At 38.4% G+C, this 19,680-nt stretch overlaps 1 protein-coding gene across 1 annotated transcript in view; it reads right to left on the bottom strand.

Annotated features, from left to right (window-relative positions):
- Nucleotides 1-11,242, bottom strand: part of STPG2 (sperm tail PG-rich repeat containing 2) — a 391,925-nt gene extending 380,683 nt beyond the window's left edge. The window contains exon 1 of the mRNA XM_049887070.1: nt 11,134-11,242. Coding sequence (XP_049743027.1) covers nt 11,134-11,242 — 109 coding nt within the window. The remainder of the gene's footprint in view (nt 1-11,133) is intronic.
- Nucleotides 11,243-19,680: the final 8,438 nt, after the last annotated feature.

The following is a 19,680-nucleotide window of genomic DNA, read 5'->3' as shown; positions in this document are numbered from 1 at the left end:
ATTTGAAATTAACAAAAGTGTAGATTAACTATATGATAAAAGAAAATATAAGAGGCATTTTTCAAGAGAACAGAAAGTAATCCCATATAGAAGGTTAGAGACAAAGAAAGGACAGCAACGAAAGTGACAGGTACATGGGTAAATTTAAAGGTGGGACAAACAGAAAGTTCATAGGATGATGGTAGGTTTAAACCCAAACAGAGCAGTCACTGCATTAAATGTAAATATACCAAATGCTCTAGTTAAAAGACAAAAATACTCATAGAGGGTAAAAACAGAAAATAATTATGCATTGTTTATAAGATATACTTCTAAAACATAAAAAATCAAAAGGGTTAAAATTAAAGAATGAAAAATATGTAGCATGCAAACATTGACCAAAAGAAAGCTGTATATAAAATTCTTCATATTAACATATTAAAATAAGAAAATAATTGGATAATTACAATAGATACAGAAGAAGTATTTGATAGAACTGATAATCCATTCATGATTAAAATAACACAAACAAAAAAACTCTTAGGAATAAAAGGGAACCTAAATAGCATCTTTCCAAAAATTACAGCAAACATTACATTTAATAGTGAAATGCTGAAAGTTCTTCCTCTAAGACTGGGAACGATGCAGGAGGCCTGGAATAATCACTATGTTCTTTTCAAAACTGTTCTGGAGGTTGCAGTCAGTGCAGAAAGGAAAAAAAGAAAAGGTTAAGAATTGGAAAAGAAAAAAACAAAACGTTTTTTATTCACAGATGTTATGTATACAGAATATCCAAAAGAATCAACCCATCAATTATTTGAACTAAAAAGTTTAGTAAGTTCACCAAACATGACATCACTTCAGATCCTCTTAGTCTTACGTGTTTCTTGCTCCACTATGTTTCTTACCCAGTAGTGGTTGTGCCAGTGTCATGCATTTCTGCACAGACTTCTGACTTCGCCTAGATCCAATCTGACACTACCTCAACTCATGTCCATCCTGCAAGCATCGAGCCTCTGGAGACTTCTGTATTGATGCCAACGCGCAGGACGTTGCGGAAACTCTTTTGTAGCCCGACGCATGTACAACCCAGAAGTGTAGTAGCACTGGCATGCCAAATAGGGTAAGCCTTTGACTAGTGGGAGAAGACATCTAGAAGAGAAATTCCTTTACCTTCCTCCCCCAAGGTGGGACTGTTTTGAGGTGCCTCTGGGTGGACTTGAACCTCCAATCTTTTGGTTGGCAGCCAAGCACATTAACCATTACCCAGGGACTGTCATTAGACCTTAAAAAAACCTTAAGGATATCGAAATCACAATGAAATAGCACTGTACTCCCACTAAGATAGCTATGATCATACAAACGAAAAATAACAATTATTGGCAAAGATGGAAACCCTGGTGGCGTAGTAGTTAAGTGCTACAGCTGCTAACCAAACGGTTGGCAGTTCGAATCCGCCAGGCGCTCCTTGGAAACTCTATGGGGCAGTTCTACTCCATCCTATAGGGTCTCTATGAGTCAGAATCGACTTGAAGGTACTGGGTTTGGTTTTGGTTTTTTGGTTGGAGAAGATATGGAAAAATGAGAAACCCACTGCCATTGGGATTATAAAATGGGGCAGCCACTGTGGAAAACAGTTTGGTGATTCCTCCAAAACTTAAACATAGAACTACCATTATGACCGAGCAATTCCACTCCTAAGTATACACCCAAAAGAATGAAAAGCAAGGACTCAAACAAATACTTGTACACCTATGCTCATTACAGCACTAGTCACAATACTCAAAATGTAGAAACTAGCCAAGTGTCCACCAACAGATAAAATGTGATATATACGATGGAGTATTATTCAGTCATAAGGAGAAATGAGGTTCTTTGTGTGTGTGTGTGTGTGTGTGTGTGTGTGTGTGTGTGTGTGTGTGTGCACTTTAGATGAAGGTTTACAGAGCAAATTAGTTTCTCATTGAAAAATTATATACATATTGTTCTGTAACATTGCTTGCCAAATCCACAACATGTCAACACTCTCTCCTTCTCCACCTTGGGTTCCCTATTACCAGCTTTCCCGTCCCCTCCTGCTTTCTCATCTTTGCCCCTGGGTTGGTGTGTCCATCAGTCTCATATACATGGTTGAGCTACATATTTTGTTTGTTTTATGGGACTGTCTAATCTTTGGCTGAAGGATAAATCTCAGGAGTGACTTCAGTACTAAGTTAAAAGGGTGTCCAGGGGCCATACTCTCAGGGTTTTTCCAGTCTCTGTCAGACGACCAAGTCTGGTCTTTTTTTGTGACTTAGCATTTTGTTCCATAATTTTCTCCAGCTCTGTCCAGGGCCTCTAGTATGATCCCTGTCAGAGCAGTCATTGGTGGTACCCAGGCACCACCTAGTTGTGCTGGACTCAGTCTGGTGGAAGCTGTGGTACTTGTTATCCATCAGTCCTTTGAACTAATCTTTCCCTTATGTCTTAGGTTTTCTTCATTCTCCCTTGCTCTAGATGGGGTAAGGCCAGTGGAATACCTTAGATGGCTGCTCACAAGCTTTTAAGACCCCAGACAGTACTCACCAAAGTAGGATGTAGGACATTTTTTTTATAAACTATGTTATACCAATTGAGCTAGATATTCCCCAAGACCACAGTCCCCAGCCCTCAGCCCAGTAATTCATTCCTTCAGGGAGTCTGCATGCTTCCATGACCTTACCTTGGTCAAGTTGTTCTGACTTTCCCAGTATTGTGTACTGCTTTACCCTTCACCAAAGTTACCACTTATCTATTGCCTATTTAGTGCTTTTCCCTCTCCATCTTCCACCCTCCTCGTAACCATCAAGGATTGTTTCTTTCTGTGTGTAAACCTTTTCATGAGTTTTTATAATAGCACATATTGGTCTCATACAGTATTTGTCCTTTTGTGACTGGCTTATTTCACTCAGCATTACGTCCTCCACATTCATCCATGTTGTGAGATATTCTGTAGATTCACCATTGTTCTTCATCTTTGCATAGTATTCCATTGTGTGTATGTACCATACTTTGTTTATCCATTCATCTGTTGATGGACACTTACATTGTGTCCCTTTTTTTGCTATTGTGAATAATTCTGCAGTGAATATGGGTGTGCATGTATCTATTTGTGTGACAGCTCTTATTTCTCTAGGATGTATTCCTAGGAGTGGGATTCACAGATCTTATGGTACTTCTAGTTCTAGCATTTTAAGGAAGTGCCATATCATTTTCCAAAATGGCTGTACCATTTTGTATTCCCACCAGCCATTCATGAGACTTTGAATCTCCCCACAATATTTGTTAATTTCTGGCTTTTTTTTTTTTTTTATTCGTGCCAGTAATGTCCGGGTGAGATGGTATCTCATTGTATTTTTTATTTGCATTTCTCTAATGGCTAGTGGGAAACCCTGGTGGTGTAGTGGTTAAGTTCTATGGCTGCTAACCAAGAGGTCAGCAGTTTGAATCTGCCAGAAGCTCCTTGGAAACCCTATGGGGCAGTTCTACCCTGTCCTATAGGGTTGCTATGAGTCGGAACCAACTCGAGGGCAGTGGGTGGTGGGTTAATGGCTAATGATCGCAAGCATTTCCTCCTGTGTCTATTAACCACCTGAATATCGTCTTTGGTGAAGTGTCCGTTCGTATCCTTTGCCCGTTTTTAATTGGATTATTTCTCTTTTTGTTGTAGAGGTGTTGGATTATCCTATAGATTTTAGAGATTAAATCTTTGTTGGATTTGTCAGAGCCAAAAATTTTTTCCCAGTCTGCAGGTTCTCTTTTTACTCTTTTGGTGAAGTCTCTCGATGAGCATAAGAGTTTAATTTTTAGAAGATCCCAGTTATCTAGCTTATCTTCTAATGTTTATGTATTGTTAGTTATGGTCTGCATTCTATTTATGCTGTATATTAGAGCCTCTAGCATTGATCCTATTTTTTCTTCTATGATCTTTATAGTTGTTTTTAGGTCTTTGGTTCATTTTGAATCAGTTCTTATGTATGTTGTGAGGTATGGGTCCTGCTTCATTTTTTTACAGACGGACATCCAGTTTTGCCAGCACATTTGTAAAAAGGCTGTCTTTTCCCCATTTAATGGATTTTGGGCCTTTGATGAAGATCAGGTGACCACAGACAGACGTATTTACATCCGGGTTCTCTATTCTGTTTCATTGGTCACTGTGTCTGCTGTTGTACTAGTACCAGGCTGTTTTGACTACTGTAGCAATATAATAGGTTCTGAGGTCAGGTAGTTCAAGGCCTCCTACTTTATTCTTCTTCTTCAATAGTACTTCACTTATCCGGGGCCTCTTTCCTTTCCGTATAAAGTTAAGGACTAGTTTCTCCATCTTGTTCAAGAACGCTGTTGGTATTTGGATTGGGATTGCACTATATTTTAGATTGCTTTGGGTAGAATTGACATTTTCACAATGTGGAATCTACCTATCCATGAGCATGGTATGTTTTTCCATTTACATAGGTCTGTTTTGGCTTCATGCAGTAGTGTTTTGTAGTTTTCTTTACATAGGTCTTTTATATCCCAGGTTAGATTTATTCCTAAGTATTTTATTTTTTTAGGGGCAATTATAAATGGTCTGGAAACCCTGGTTGCATAGTGGTTAAGAGCTACAGCTGCTAACCAAAAGGTCAGAAGTTCGATTCCACCAGGCACTCCCTGGAAACCCCATAGTGCAGTTCTACTCTGTCCTATAGGGTTGCTATGAGTCGGAATCTACTCAAAGGCAATGGGTTTGGGTTTTTGTTGTTTGTTTTTTTTTGGTTTATAAATGGTCTTGCTTTTCTGATTTCTTTTTCATAGTGGTCTTTACTGGTGTATAGGAATCTAACTGATTTATGTATGTTAATCTTTTATCCTGCTACTCTGCTAAATCTATTAGTTTCAGCAGTTTTCTTGTGGAGTGCTTTGGGTTCTCTATGTATAATATCATATCATCTGCAAACAGGGACTTTACTTCCTCCTCACCAATTCAGATGCCCTTTTTTTCTTGCTTTATTGCTCTAGCTAAGACTTCCAGCAAAATGTTAAGTAGGAGTGGTGATAAAAAGCATCCTTATCTTGTTCTCATTCTCAGGGGGGATGTTTTCAGCCTCTCTCCATTAAGAATGATGTTGGCTGTTGGTCTTGTATAACCAAAACCAAACCTGTTGTTGTCAAGTTGATTCCGACTCATACCCACTGCCATCGAGTCGATTCCAACTCATAGCGACCCTATAGGACAGAGTAGAACTGCCCCACAGAGTTTCTAAGGAGTGCCTGGCGGATTCGAACTGCCAATCTCTTGGTTAGCACCTGTAGCACTTAACCACTATGCCACCAGGGTTTCCAACTCATAGATGCCCTTTATTGTGTTGAGCAATTCCACTTCTATTCCTATTTTATTGACAGTTTTTATCAGGAATGGTGTTGGACTGTATCAAATTCCTTTTCTGTGTCAATTGAGATGATCTTGTGATTCTTTTCTCTTGTTTTATTTATGCGGTGGATTACGTTGATTTTCTAATGTTGAGCCATCCTTGCATACCTGGTATGAATCTCACTTGGCCAGGGTGTTTTTGTTTGTTTAATATATTATGCTGAATTCTATTGGCTAGAATTTTGTTGAGAATTTTTGCATCTATATTCATGAGAGATACTGCTCTGTAATTTTCTTTTTTGTGGTGTCTTTGCTTGGTTTTGGTATCAGGGCTACGCTGGCTTCAGAGAATTAATTTGGAGGTATCCCTTCCTCTTCTATGTTCTGAAATAGTTTGAGTAGTACTGGTGTGAGCTCTTCTCTGAACGTTTGATAGAATTCTCCAGTGAAGTCATCTGTGCCAGGACTTTTTTATGTTGGGAGTTTATTACCTTCTCAATCTCTTATCTTGTTATGGGTCTGTTCAGATTTTCTACCTGTTTGTGTTAGTTTAGGTAGGTAGTATGTTCTGGAAATTTGTCCATTTCCTCTAGGTTTTCAAACTTGTTGGAGTATAGTTTTTTTAATTTTGGTTGGGTCTGTTGTAATGTCCCTCATTTCTTATTTGGGTTACTTGGTTTCTTTCCTGCTTTTCTTTTAGTAATTTGGCCAACGGTTTGTTGATTTAGTTGATCGTTTCAAAAAAACAACTTTTGGTTTTGTTGATTCTTTCTACTGTTTTTCTGTTCTCTATTTCTGCTCTGGTCTTTATTATCTTCTTTCTTCTGGTACCTGTGGGCTTCTTTTGCTGTTCTCTTTCTGAGTTGTACAGTTAATGATTTGATTTTGTCCCTTTCTTCTTTTTTGATATGCGCATGTATTGCCATAAATTGACCTCTGAGCAGTCTTTGTTGTGTCCCAAAAGTATTGGTATGATGTATTTTCATTCTCGTTTGATTCTTGGAATATTTTGATTCCATCTTTGATTTCTTCTATTACCCAGTGGTTTTTGTGCAGGGTGTTATTCACTTTCTGTGTATACAATTTTTTTTTCTTGTTCTTCCCGTTATTAATTTTTACTTTTATGGTGTTGTGATCAGAGAAGATGCTTTGTATTATCTAAACGTTTTGGATTTTGTTGAGGGTTGCTTTGTGGCCTAAGATGTGGTCTGTTATGAAGAACGTTCCATGTGCATTGGAAAACAATGTGTACTTTGCTGCTGTTGGGTGGAGTGTTCTATACATGCCAATGAGGTCAAGCTGATCGATTGTAGCCTTCAGATCTTCTGCATCCTTGTTGAGTTTCTTTATAGATGTTCTGTCCTTTACCAAGAGTGATGTGCTGAAGTCTCCTACTATTATTGTGGAACTGTCAATTTCTATTTTCAGTGCTGTTAGAGTTCCTTTTCTGTATTTCGGAGCTCTGTCGTTGGGTGCGTAAATATTTATTATGGTTATGTCTTCATGGTGGATCTCCCTTTAATCATTACACAATGTACTTCCTTGTTTTTTATGGTGAATTTTGTTTTAAAGTCTATTTTATTCAGAGATTAGTATTGCCACTCCTGCACTTTTTTGGTTGCTGTTTGCTTGATATATTTTCTCCAGCCTTTGTTTTTTAATATATTTATGGCTTTATTTCTAAGGCATGTCTCTCGTAGACAGCATACTGATGCGTCCTGTTTTTTATCCATTCTGTCACTGCCTCTTTATGGGTGCACTTAAGCAATTTACGTTCAGTGTGATCATTGGTGGGTGTGAATTTATTGCTATCATTTTGTAGTGTTTTTGTGTGTGTGTGCATGGCACTGACATTTTCTTTGCTCCTATAACTCTCCTGTGCTGAATTCCTTTTGTTTGTGATTCTGTTTGTTTCATTTCTGTAGATTTTTTGTTTACTGAGACTTTGTTTTTCTTCTTCATTTTGATGAGGTTTGTTAACTTTTTTTGTGATTACCCTGAAATCTACCCCATCTTCCTAAGTTTAAACTAGTCTTTTATTACTTGATATTGCCTTGACTTCCTCTCCATTTGAAAGTTTTAGACCTGCACAATTGTTCTGACATTGTTATCATTTACAGATTGATCTCTGTTACCTCGTTGTATATCTTTCAGATTTGTTTTATCCTTGAGAGTTCATTATCTAGGTTGGTATCTGGCTGATGCTGTCCTGTGTCCTAGATTCAGCTTGTTGTCAGGTGTTCTTTGTTCTCTAACTGAAGGGCTCCCTTTAATAAGTCTTGTAAATTTGGTTTGGTTTTTACATATTCCCTTAATTTCTGTTTATCTGGAAATGTCCTAATTTTGCCATCATATTTGAGTGACAGTTTTGCAGAATATAGTATTCTTAGTTGGCAGTTTTGTTTTTTTTTTCAAGGTTTTATGTCCTCCCATTGCCTTCTTACCTGCATGATTTTTGCTGTAATCAGAGCTTAGTCTTATTGTTTCTCCTTTGTATATGACTTTTCATTTTTCTCGAGCTGCCCTCAGGATTCTTTGCCTTTGGTTTTGCCAAGTGTGATTATGGTATGTCTTGGTGACTTTCTTTTAGGGTCTATACTATGTGAGGTTCATTGAGCTTCTTGGTCAGCTTTTCATCTTTCATGATATTAGGGAAGTTACCTGTCAGCAAATCTTCAGTGATTCTGTGTTTTCCATTTTCTCCCTTGTTCTAGAACTCTGATCATGCACAAATTTTTTTCATGATTGTATCCCACATTTTTCTCAGGTTTTCTCCAGTTTTCCTCATTCTCTTCTCAGATTTTTCCTCATGGTGGTATTCAAGGATTTGTCTTCAAATTCACTGACCCTGTCTTACATTGTTTCGAATTTGCTCGTAAAACCGCCTATTGCACTGTCCATTTCTGAAATTTTGTTTATCTTTCTTTTGCTTTTCACCTCTCTTCCTTTGTACTTGCAGTTTTTCTATGATTTCTACTTATTTTGACCTTTTCTTCCTGTATTAGTTTCCTGAATTACCCCCATTGCTTTGTCTGTGTTTTACCTGATTTTGTCTGTATTTTCCATGACTTTGTCTTGTTTTCTTTATTTTTGTCTGTGTTTTCCTTTATCTCTTTGCTAATCTCATGGAGAGGCCTGAATATTAGACTTCTGAATTCACTATCAAGTAGCCCCAGTGTGCTTTCTTCTACCGGAAGGTCACCTGATTTTGTCACTTTCTGGAGCAATCCTGTTCTATTTTTTTTAATATGTTTTGGTATTGTCTGCTGTCTCGAGGACATTCAGTAATTATTTCCTTTGCTTACTGAATGTAGATTTGTTTTTTTGTTTTTTTTAAAGCAGAGTTCCCAGAAGTCATAAGTATTTTTAACTATACTATGAGGAGCAAATTAGATTTTTTAAGTTTTATTTCAAGAAGTAATTTGTTATTTTTTAAAAATTGAACACTGTGTTATGGAATTGGGCTACAAACAGGGAATAATGGAGTTAAAGATCGTGGTCATTGCCCTCAAGTAGCTCACATTTTATTGAGGCAGCCACATAAGTTAACAGATAGTTGCATTATAGTTTCAAAATGTTATGACAGAGTCATGAAAAAATCAGAGTAGAAAAACCTGGGAAAAGGTAGTCAGAAAACTTCACTTTAGTTGAGTCTTAAAGAGAAAGTAGAAATTATTCAGGAAGACAGAGCATACTAGCAAAGGTATCAGGAAGAACAAAGGAAGAGAGGTGAAAGAGCATCAACTTATAGAATCCGTAAAGTTGGAATTGCTGAAATGTAAGTTAAGTGTTGGCGGAGGTATGGGTGCCTGAAAAGAGCCAGTAAAGTAGGAAACCAAGTAAGAAATCAGATCATGAACAACTTTATGCACCATATTAAGGAGTTTAGATTTTAACCTTAGTGTTAAAAAGGATTTTTTTTTTAACAAATAACATGATTGTTTATATTTTAAAAGGATCATTCAAACCACAAGATGGAAGATGGGTTGGAGACTAAAATAGACAGACCAGTAATATTTTATTGGTTTAATTTAGAACACATATAATGAGGGCTTTAACGAAGTCAAAAGTCAGTGAAAAGGGGGCCAATTGAGATGAGAAAATCAATAAATCTTAATGATCAATGGGAGTGACAAGTGGGCAGGCAGAGAAGAAGTCTAGGATAATTCCAAAGCTTGAAGTTTATGATTGACTGAGACAGGGAATTTCAGAAAAGGAGCTAGTTTTGCTGGGTAAGATAATGAGTTCAAAGCACAGAGGCAAAGATGTACAAAACAGTAATTGGCAATGCTGAAGGACTTAAATCAGGAGAAAGCTTATCCTAGAAATACAAAACATCTGTAACTCTAAAAACTCTTTTTTGGGAGTCAACAGAATTAGAATATGGGTAGCAGTTGGAGCTACAGATTTGAATGAGAAGATAAATGTGAAAAGAGCAATAAGCAAAGGATGGGAAGTAAAAGGTGTTTAGAGAAATACAGGCCTTTAAAGAAGACTGTGAAAGTTGAAGAGGGAAATATTATTCCATTATTCAGCATTTAACAAATGTTGATTAGTTCCAACCACGTGTCAGGCACCGTGCCAAGCCAACAGCTGGAAAAACAATCAGGAGAAAATGCTGATGTTATAGATACCATGAGAAGAACTGTTTCTGATACTGGTAAGTTACGTCCAATTAAACTAAGGATTGAAAAGTATCATAGGTATAGGCATTTTGAGTGGCTACTGGTGGCCAGTAGGTTGTTTGGGAGTTGATGTTGATAACAGTTTTGTTGTTAACGGCATTAAAATACAAACAAACATAATGAGCTCTAAGAATACTGGTATGAGATGCTGAAAAGCAGTAAAATTCAAGATTAAAACACTGACAGATGACAAATTTATACTCCACACAAAGAAATGAAATCCACCCCTAACGTGATCAGTCATGTGGCCATAACAATTTTAAAAAATACATAGTGTAGGAAGAGAAAAATTCAAGATAACAAGGAAGACTGTAATTTGGATTCTACTAAGCTTCAGAAAATCACCAGAATACAAACAAAAGAAATACCTATTCCCACTCCACCCCTCAAGAGTATAGGTTTTTGTAATAGAATGTGGGGAAAAAGGAGTTCTCACTTAGTTCAAAGAGAACGTGCGTGTGATCAGAAAGGAAGCACCTGGACGAAAAAAATAGATGGAATTATCTTTAAATTGTAAAATATAAATATAGAAGTTGTTAAGTGCCAGTAGGTGAATTTTTCGACTCATAATGACCCCATGTGACACAGCAGAACTGTCCTGTAATCTTTGGGGAAGAAGGTCGCCAAATCTTTCTCCTGTGGATCCGCTGGCTGGGTTCAAAGTTTACATCTTAACCTTTCGGATGAACAGTAAGAAAGGTATGTGAGACAGACAGGATTACAAAGAAGAGACAGCAGAAGGTAAAAAAAAAAAAAAAAAAAAAAGTACACAGGATTTGGAGACTTACATATTCAACAAAGCCAAGAAATCAAAATCCTAGATCTAGTCTGTACAACTGAAAATGTGATACAGAAAACCACTGCAGAATTCTTTGCCATAAGCTTACCAGCCTTGGCAAACGGGATATTATTTCAGCAGTTCTCATCTGTACAATAAGGATAGTATTTTCCCTGCCTACTTCACGTTTTGCTATACCTATGAAGCGCTATTACAAATGGAAGTTCACTTTATGTTTAACTTACAGGCACAGAGAAGTGGAGCAGGCTGAAGGCAAAGTGCTTACTATCAGAGGGGAAGCCTGGGCTCTCCCTCCATCTTACCTGTTGCCTGCTGCTTCAGGAAAGGTACCTGGTAGGATCCAGGACCCACACAGTCCTCGGTACTGCCACCCTCAGTCAATCTGAGCAAGCGGGGGGCCCGATCATACATAATGGTAGGGTGGAGGTGGGGGGCGGGGGACGCTGAAAAAGGATTAAAAACAGGGTGGCTAGAACCGTGGAGCAAAAGAAAGCAGACACCAGTCTATGCGGGCCTGGGGCAGAACTTCCATAAATAGAGAAGCTATACCATTTTTTTTTTTTATATATACCATAGGGGTTATCTCCCCACCCGCTCATTACTGTCAGATTTCCTCCACATTGGTTTCTAGCCGGGTGGTAAAGTGGAGGGAAGCACAGCAAGATTAAGATTTCCCACCAAACGGCCAGTGAAGCTGCAAAGAGCTTACAGGCTTAGCTAGGTCGAGTAGGAAATACTCGCCTCCCCCCCCCGCTTCCGGCCCTGGCTCCGCCCATTTTCTCCGCCCCGGAAGCATGGGGAAGAGGAGGGCCGGACTCTGGGGAAGAGCGTTGGGCTATTTGTCCTTGCTCGAGCTCACTGAGCGTGCGCGAGGTTGCCCACGACTCCACCCAGTTCCACTAGCGTCCAAAAAGAGAGTACGTTCTTACCAGAATACTTTAGGTCTTGGGGTCTTTTCAGTCTTCAGAAAAACCACAGAAAATGCTTTAAAAGGAGTTAGAGCTAACCTGACCTTGATCCATCTCCCCTATAAACCAGGGCGGCTGGAAAGAGACTCAGCAAAAATAGTAGTGCGAAGCAACGCCTGATTTCAGCAAGCTCGCCTTCTACTCTACAGCTACACTTGTCCCACCTCCAGAGAAAAGCACTTCTGCGTTCAACCTGTCAATGAGGCAGGGAGAAGGTGACGAAACGTTCACCGGCTAAAACAACGCAAGTGCATTTAAAAGCTGCTTTTGTTCTCCGGTATCAGGCAGGTAACCAAAGGTAGTGTTTATTCATCGCTGTTTGTAAAACAAAGGCATCCAGAAAGCCCAGTCAATCCCACTAAATCAGTGGTTCTCAACCTTGGCAGAAGGAACCTGGATTCTGCACTGGTCTTAAGAAGTTTACATCAGCCTCCACCTCAAAGTTGGCTCCAGGCAATTTTTCCTGCAAGAATCCTATCCAGTTCCTAAGGCATCCCTAGAGGCTTAGACAAATTCTACCTTGGGCATGCCTTGCCACCAAATGAGCTACAGTATTTTAATTTGAGCCTAGTCCATATTTTTATAGTGTTTATTCTATCTCGATTCGCTGCATCTTTTACTGTGGTCTAATTGTGCCATATATGGAAACATAATCTCCATACAAGCTATATATGCTTTGCAGTGATGTATCTGTAGTACCTTTTTTTTCCCTACCCAATAGCTAGCCGAATAATTTATTTATTCATTCAGAAAACACTTACTGATGGATATATACTATAGGTCCAGCACCCTGCTAAATTCCGGGGATACAAAAATACATGAAAAACCTCTGCCCTCAGGCATTCTCTAATAAAGAAACAGACTTTATACATAGATGAGGCTTCCAGAAAAACAAGTGAGGGAGGGAGACATATAACATGTTTTTGGAAGCCTCTTCTTCCCATTAAGAATCTCTACACTGATCGTAATCCTTTCTCACATACTTTAATTCTTGCATTCTTGTAGAAACCCTCATAGTTCATTCAACGTTATTTAAACCTTGTTTTCCCAAGCTGCCACAGATATCCATTGATAAGATCTAGAATACACTTGTTATTAGATTTTATGATAGGAAGAAACGAGTCACAAGTAAGCAGCAAAAAATACCTATACTAGAGGATGATCTAGCGGTACTTGTAATTTAGCCTCCTGTTGGACATTCCTTACGGGCATTTGCCCTTAATGATCTAAACTAGAACATAAAGCCAGAGAGCAAATTCAAATCTAGGCCATCTTTGCTGTAGACCCTGGTACACAGTCTCACACCCTCCCTCCGGCTCTTCAAGTCTGCAGTAACCTAGATTAGCCTTTCTCGAATAGATTTGAGTTTGAGATTAGGAATGGAAATGATAAGCAGGCTTTATCTGCTTTCTGTGTGATTTGACTTTTGGCCATTGAACCTAACCTTGACATAAGGAGTTCTTTATAGAGTCTGTGCTAGCTCATTTATAGATTTAGAGCCCTGGTGGTGGTGTGGTTAAGAGCTTGGCTGTTAACCAGAAGGTTGGCAGTTCAAATCCACCAGCCATGCCTTGGAAACCTTATGGGGTACTTTGACAGCAACGGGTTTGTTTTTTTGTTTTGTTTTGTTTTGTTTTTTGTTTAACATGGATTTTGAGACTAAAGTACCAACTAGGATTGAGGTTTCTTTGCCTTGCTTGCTTCCTGAGTGCATGTACTTTCTTTCCTCAAGAGCCACATAGAGAATGGTAGCTGATCAGTGGCAGAACTCCAGTGTTTCTGTCTTGTAGCTAGATCCTGTCTAAACATCATACCACAGAGGTACAACCTATACAGTCTTCATAATTTTGTAATATTTGGTCCACCAGAATTTTTCATTCTTAAAAAAAAGAAAAGCCTTTTTAAAAAAAGTTTTAGTCTGAAAATCCTTCCTTTATTTCTTTGATCACTGTGGCTGTTCTCTGCATCTTTCCTAGCTATTCTTTCTTTCCTGTGGATCAGTAACGAGAATGGTATACAATATTTGGGGATTGAAAATATTTTTAAATGAGAAAAGCAAATCATTTTCATTCTTTCTCATGGTGGTAAATATTCTTGAATAGCCTGGAATGAGTGTACTGCTAAAAAAAATTAAAATTCTATGAACAAAGAATTATAGTTACATATAAGCACAAATAATTTGATTCAGCATTTCTCCATTCTTGCAAAACTGTTTTAATGCTAATTAACTATGCCATATAAACATTTCCACACTATGGTAAGAGATAGAACCAATGCTTAAACTAAGATTTATTTGACTCTAAAATTTGTATTTCTTTCATTTCTCTGTACTACCTTCCATCAGAATAAACTTTAAAATGGGGCTCGAACAAGAGCAAGATTCAAGAACTAAAATTGACTCTTTATTGCATATGAGCTGCAGCGAAGAACTCAATAGTCACCAATTTTTCTTTATAACACTTTGAGGATTATGTAGATAATGAGGTGATATGTGGAATCTCGAATGAGGGGTGGAAATTCTGCCTTAAATAGGTCACTTCATGCTTTATGAGTATTATAAACCAAAATTGGTTCTTCAACCCATTATGACTTATTGGTTTTCCATTGTTATGCTTTTTTTTAAGAAAATAACAATAAATCATTCAGAGCACATCAAAATAGAATAAATACAGCTTATCGATGTTATAAGAAGTCACATTGTAAAGTTATATGCATCCAAGTTAGAATAGTAAAGATTTATATTTGTATATGGGCAGTGATGGTTCTTACTTCCCTTGAGGGAAGTCTGTGCACCTCAAGCACAGCCACCATCTGCCTGTCATTGGAGACTTGTGTGTTACTATGATGTTGAACAGGTTTCAGCAGAGCTTCCAGACTAAGAAGGACTAGGAAGAAAGGCCTGGAGATCTACTTCCAAAATTTAGCCACTGAAAACCCCATGGATCACAACAGTTGATCCCATTTTGTGTGGGATAGCCATGAGTCAAGGGCTGACACAATGGAGGCTAACAACAACAATATTTATGTAATAATTTGAAGTTTACAAAGTATATCTTATGGATATTATTTTGTTTAATATAGATTTATGCTTCTCTGACATGCAGACTGAATATGACTCTGAAATCATACCAGATTTCATGAAATACGTTTGAAAAATAAGTTACACCATATTATCAGGGACCACCTAAATTTTTTAAACTTATATTTATTAAGCACCTGTAATTTGCCAGGAACTGTCCAAAAAACTTTACATAAATATTAATTTCTCAAACAACCAATAACGTAGGTTCTATTAATAGTTCCACTTTATCAATGAAGATGCTAAGGCTTAGAGCCGTTAAATATCTTGCCCAGAGTTACATAGCTAATGAACAATGGAGCTGGATTTAAAGCCAGTCAGCTTGACTCCAGAACCTGTTTTTTGTAGCTGTTAAGAGAAAGATGCCTCCAACTGTGCTCTATTCCCACACCCAAGGATTTTTTTTTCTCAATTCTTACTTGAGTTTGGCTGTATGGTTATTTCTCCTTTAAAAAAAAAAAAAAATTCCAGAGGTAGTCAGTCAGGGATGGTGTTATGGATTAAATTGTATCGTCCAAAAATGTATGTCAACTTGGCTAGGCCATGATTCCGAGTATTATGTGGTTGTCCTCCACTTTCTTATCTGATATAATTTTTCTATGTGTTGTAAATCCTAATCTCTATGATATTAGTGAGCCAAGATTAGAAGCAGTTATGTTAATGAGGCAGGATACAATCTACAGGATTAGGCTGTATCTTGAGTCAATCTCTTTTGAGACATAAAAGAGAGAGTTGAGCAAAGAGGAGAGAGACTTTCTACCACCAAGAAAGAAGAGCCGGGAGTGGAGCACATCCTTTGGACCCGGGGTCCCTGCGTGGAGAAACTCCTAGACCCAGGAGAAAATTGATGACAAGGACCTTCCCCCAGAGCCAAAAGAGAAGGAAAGCCTTCTCCTAGAGCTGATGCCCTGAATTCAGATTTCTAACCACCTAAACTGTGAAAGAATAAATTTCTGTTTGTTAAAGCCATCCACCTGTGGTATTTCTGTTATAGCAGCACTAGATAACTAAGACAGATGATATGGTGGCTCTTGGATGGCAGGGAACAAGGATGCTCTAGCATGCTGCTCCATATCACTTCATGGTCCAAAAACAATCTGCTGGAGCTCCACCCATTATAGACAGCAGGAGGATGAGAACAAAAGCGTGCTCCCTCCCTTTTCAAAGAGACTTCTGTAAGTAACACACAAAATATATGCTTACATCTCACTGGCCCAATAGGAATAATAGGCACATCTAGTTTTATAAAGGAGGCGGGGAAATATAGCCCATTGCTGAGTATCAGGTTCCATTATTAAGAAAAAAAGTGTAAAGAAAAGCATCTCTCTTCCATAATCCACCTTTTAGGAAACCCTTCCCTACTTTGGTGTCCAAATTACTCTGTTCTCCATGTTTATCTTAGAATTTCTCTTGACAGCTCCTATTTCTCCTCTAATTTTTTTCCTTTTCAGCCTCCTCTCTTTCTCCATGGGTAATTGCCTTAGTTACCTGGTGCTGCTATAACAAAAAAAAAAAAAAAAAACAGAAATGAGTGGATTTAATAAGCAGAAATTTATTTTCTCACAGTTTAGGAGGCTAGAAGTCCAAATTCATGGCACCAACTCTAGGGGAAGGCTTTCTCTATCTGTTGGCTCTGGGGGACAGTCCTTGTCTCTTTTTTCACCTCTGTTTCTTGGCTTCTTGGAGATCTCATGTGACATGGCCGCTGTCTTCCCATATCTGCTTGGTTACCTGCTCAATCTGCTGCTTTATATCTCAAAAAAAATTGATTTAAGACACACCGTACACTAATACTGTCTCATTAACATAACAAAGAAAACCAATTCCTAAACGGGATTATAACCAGAAGGTATAGGGTTAGGATTTACAACACATATTTTGGGGAGGGGGACACAATTCAATCCAAAACAGTAATTTTATCTATTTTCGTAACTCATTTATCTCCTTTGAATGTATTGCTCTCCAATCCTGCATGTCTAAGTGTCTGCTTAACACCTAAATATAAGGGTTTCATCAACACTGCAATTAGATATTCCCAAACCTTTATTCATTTTTCTCTCTGTAAAGCCTGTTCTTCCTCCTAATTCCCTATTTCTGTTCATAAGAGAATCATCCTCCCAGACAGAAGGCTTGAAACCTCTTAGACTGCTTCCACTCCTTTCATTCCCACATCCAAACAGCTGCCAAGTTCTATTGTTTCCACCTCTGTGATCTCTCTGAAATCCACCTCTCAGCCCCATTGTTACTGTCATTACTTTGTTGTTGCTCTCAACCCCGCTGATTTGGTCCATTCTAATAATAGCTCAGCTGGATTCCTTCCTGCAACTCTCTGCTGCAGTTTATCCCACACAGTGCAGCTAGGTTAGTCTTCTAAAGTATGATTTTGAGACTGTCACTCTCCTGCTCAGAAATCTCCTATTGCTTGCCGAATAAGTTTGGCATTGAATGTTTCAAACAAGACAATCTCTCTTTCCATTCTTAACTCTTCCACTACTTCTCATTGGCGTGATGTACGTATTGGTCAAACAAATCCTGCACAAATCAAAAGCATCTCTAGGCTTTTGTTCAAGGTTTTACCTCTACCTGGAAAAGTTCTGCTCCATTTCTGACCCACGAATGCTAAACTCTAGAGAGCATTATGTTTCAATCCCTCACAGCACCAAGTGTAGCACATTTTAAAGAACAGATTTTTAATGTTTATTGAATTAATGGTTGAAAATATAATAAAATGTGTAATAAAATAGCAGCCAAACAACATTGCATTTGCTATTAGCTTAGCACTTTAAATCTGGTTAGAGTAAGCCAATTCTTTCAAATGTTATAGAACAACCAAACATGAATAGTCACTAATTCAAAAAAGAATAAACCACACTAAAAAAAAAAAAAACTGTGATTAATTCATGTCCTAAAGGTTTTTCAAACATGTGCAAAGAGCTGGAGATGGAAAACCAAAAGGGAAGAACATGCTCAGCGTTTCTCAAGCTGAAAGAACCAAAGAAAAAATTCAAGCCTCGAGTTGCAATAGTGAAGGATTCCATGGGGAAAATACTAAACGACGCAGAAAGCATCAAAAGAAGATGGAACGAATACACAGAGTCATTATACCAAAAAGAATTAGTCGATGTTCAGCCATTTCAAGAAGTGGCATATGATCAGGAACCGAGGGTACTGAAGGAAGAAGTCCAAGCTGCTCTGAAGGCATTGGCAAAAAACAAGGCTCCAGGAATTGATGGAATATCAATTCAGATGTTTCAACAAACAGATGCAACACTGCAGGTGCTCACTCACCTATGCCAAGAAATATGGAAGACAGCTTCCTGGCCAACTGATTGGAAGAGATCCATATTTATGCCTATCCCCAAGAAAGGTGATCCAACCGAATGTGGAAATTATAGAACAATATCATTAATATCGCATGCAAGCAAAATTTTGCTGAAGATCATTCAAAAATGGCTGCAGCGGTATATCGACAGGGAACTGCCAGAAATTCAGGCTGGTTTCAGAAGAGGACGTGGAACCAGGGATATCATTGCTGATGTCAGATGGATCCTGGCTGAAAGCAGAGAATAGCAGAAGGATGTTTACCTGTGTTTTACTGGCTATGCAAAGGCATTCGACTATGTGGATCATAACAAATTATGGATAACATTGCGAAGAATGGGAATTCCAGAACACTTACTTATTCTCATGAGGAACCTTTACATAGATCAAGAGGCAGTTTTTCGGACAGAACAAGAGGATTCTATTTGGTTTAAAGTCAGGAAAGGTGTACGTCAGGGTTATATTCGTTCACCATACCTATTCAATCTGTATGCTGAGTAAATAATCGAGAAGCTGGACTATACGAAGAAGAATAGGGCATCAGGATTGGAGGAAGCCTTGTTAACAACCTGCGTTATACAGATAACACCACCTTGCTTGCTGAAAGTGAAGAGGACTTGAAGCACTTACTAATGAAGATCAAAGACCACGGCCTTCAGTGTGGATTGCACATCAACATAAGGAAAACAAAAATCCGCACAACTGGACCAATGAGCAACATCGTGATAAACAGAGAAAAGATTGAAGTTGTCAAGGATTTGATTTTACTTGGATTCACAATCAATAGCCATGGAAGCAGCACTCAAGAAATCAAAAGACGCATTGAATTGGGTAAATCTGCTGCAAAGGACCTCTTTAAAGTGTTGAATAACAAAGATGTTACCTTGAAGACTAAGGTGTGCCTGACCCATGCCATGGTATTTTCAATTGCATCATATGCATGTGAAAGCTGGACAGTGAATAAGGAAGACCAAAGAAGAATTGACGCCTTTGAATTGTGGTGTTGGCAAAGAATATTGAATATACTATGGACTGCCAAAAGAACGAACAAATCTGTCTTGGAAGAAGTACAACCAGAATGCTCCTTAGAAGCAAGGATGGCGAGACTGCGTCTTACGTACTTTGGACATGTTGTCAGGAAGGATCAGTCCCTGGAGAAGGACATCATGCTTGGCAGAGTACAGGGTCAGCGGAAAAGAGGAAGACCCTCAACAAGGTGGATTGGCACAGTGGCTGCAACAATGAGCTTAAGCATAACAATGATTGTAAGGATGTCTCGGGACGGGGCAGTGTTTCGTTCTGTTGTACGTAGGGTCTCTATGACTTGGAACTGACTCGACAGCACCTAACAACAACACAACAGAGTTTTTTCACAGTTATCCATGTTGCTGATACTTTGTGTTATCCATTTGAAGAGTATTGTTCTGTCAGGAAAAAAAAAAAAAACACAAAGAAGAAAATTTGGGAATTTAAAGGAGCCA

This window comes from Elephas maximus, chromosome 5, assembly GCF_024166365.1.
Source record: "Elephas maximus indicus isolate mEleMax1 chromosome 5, mEleMax1 primary haplotype, whole genome shotgun sequence".
Classification (NCBI taxonomy): domain Eukaryota; kingdom Metazoa; phylum Chordata; class Mammalia; order Proboscidea; family Elephantidae; genus Elephas; species Elephas maximus.
This window is presented reverse-complemented; position numbering and strand designations above follow the sequence as displayed.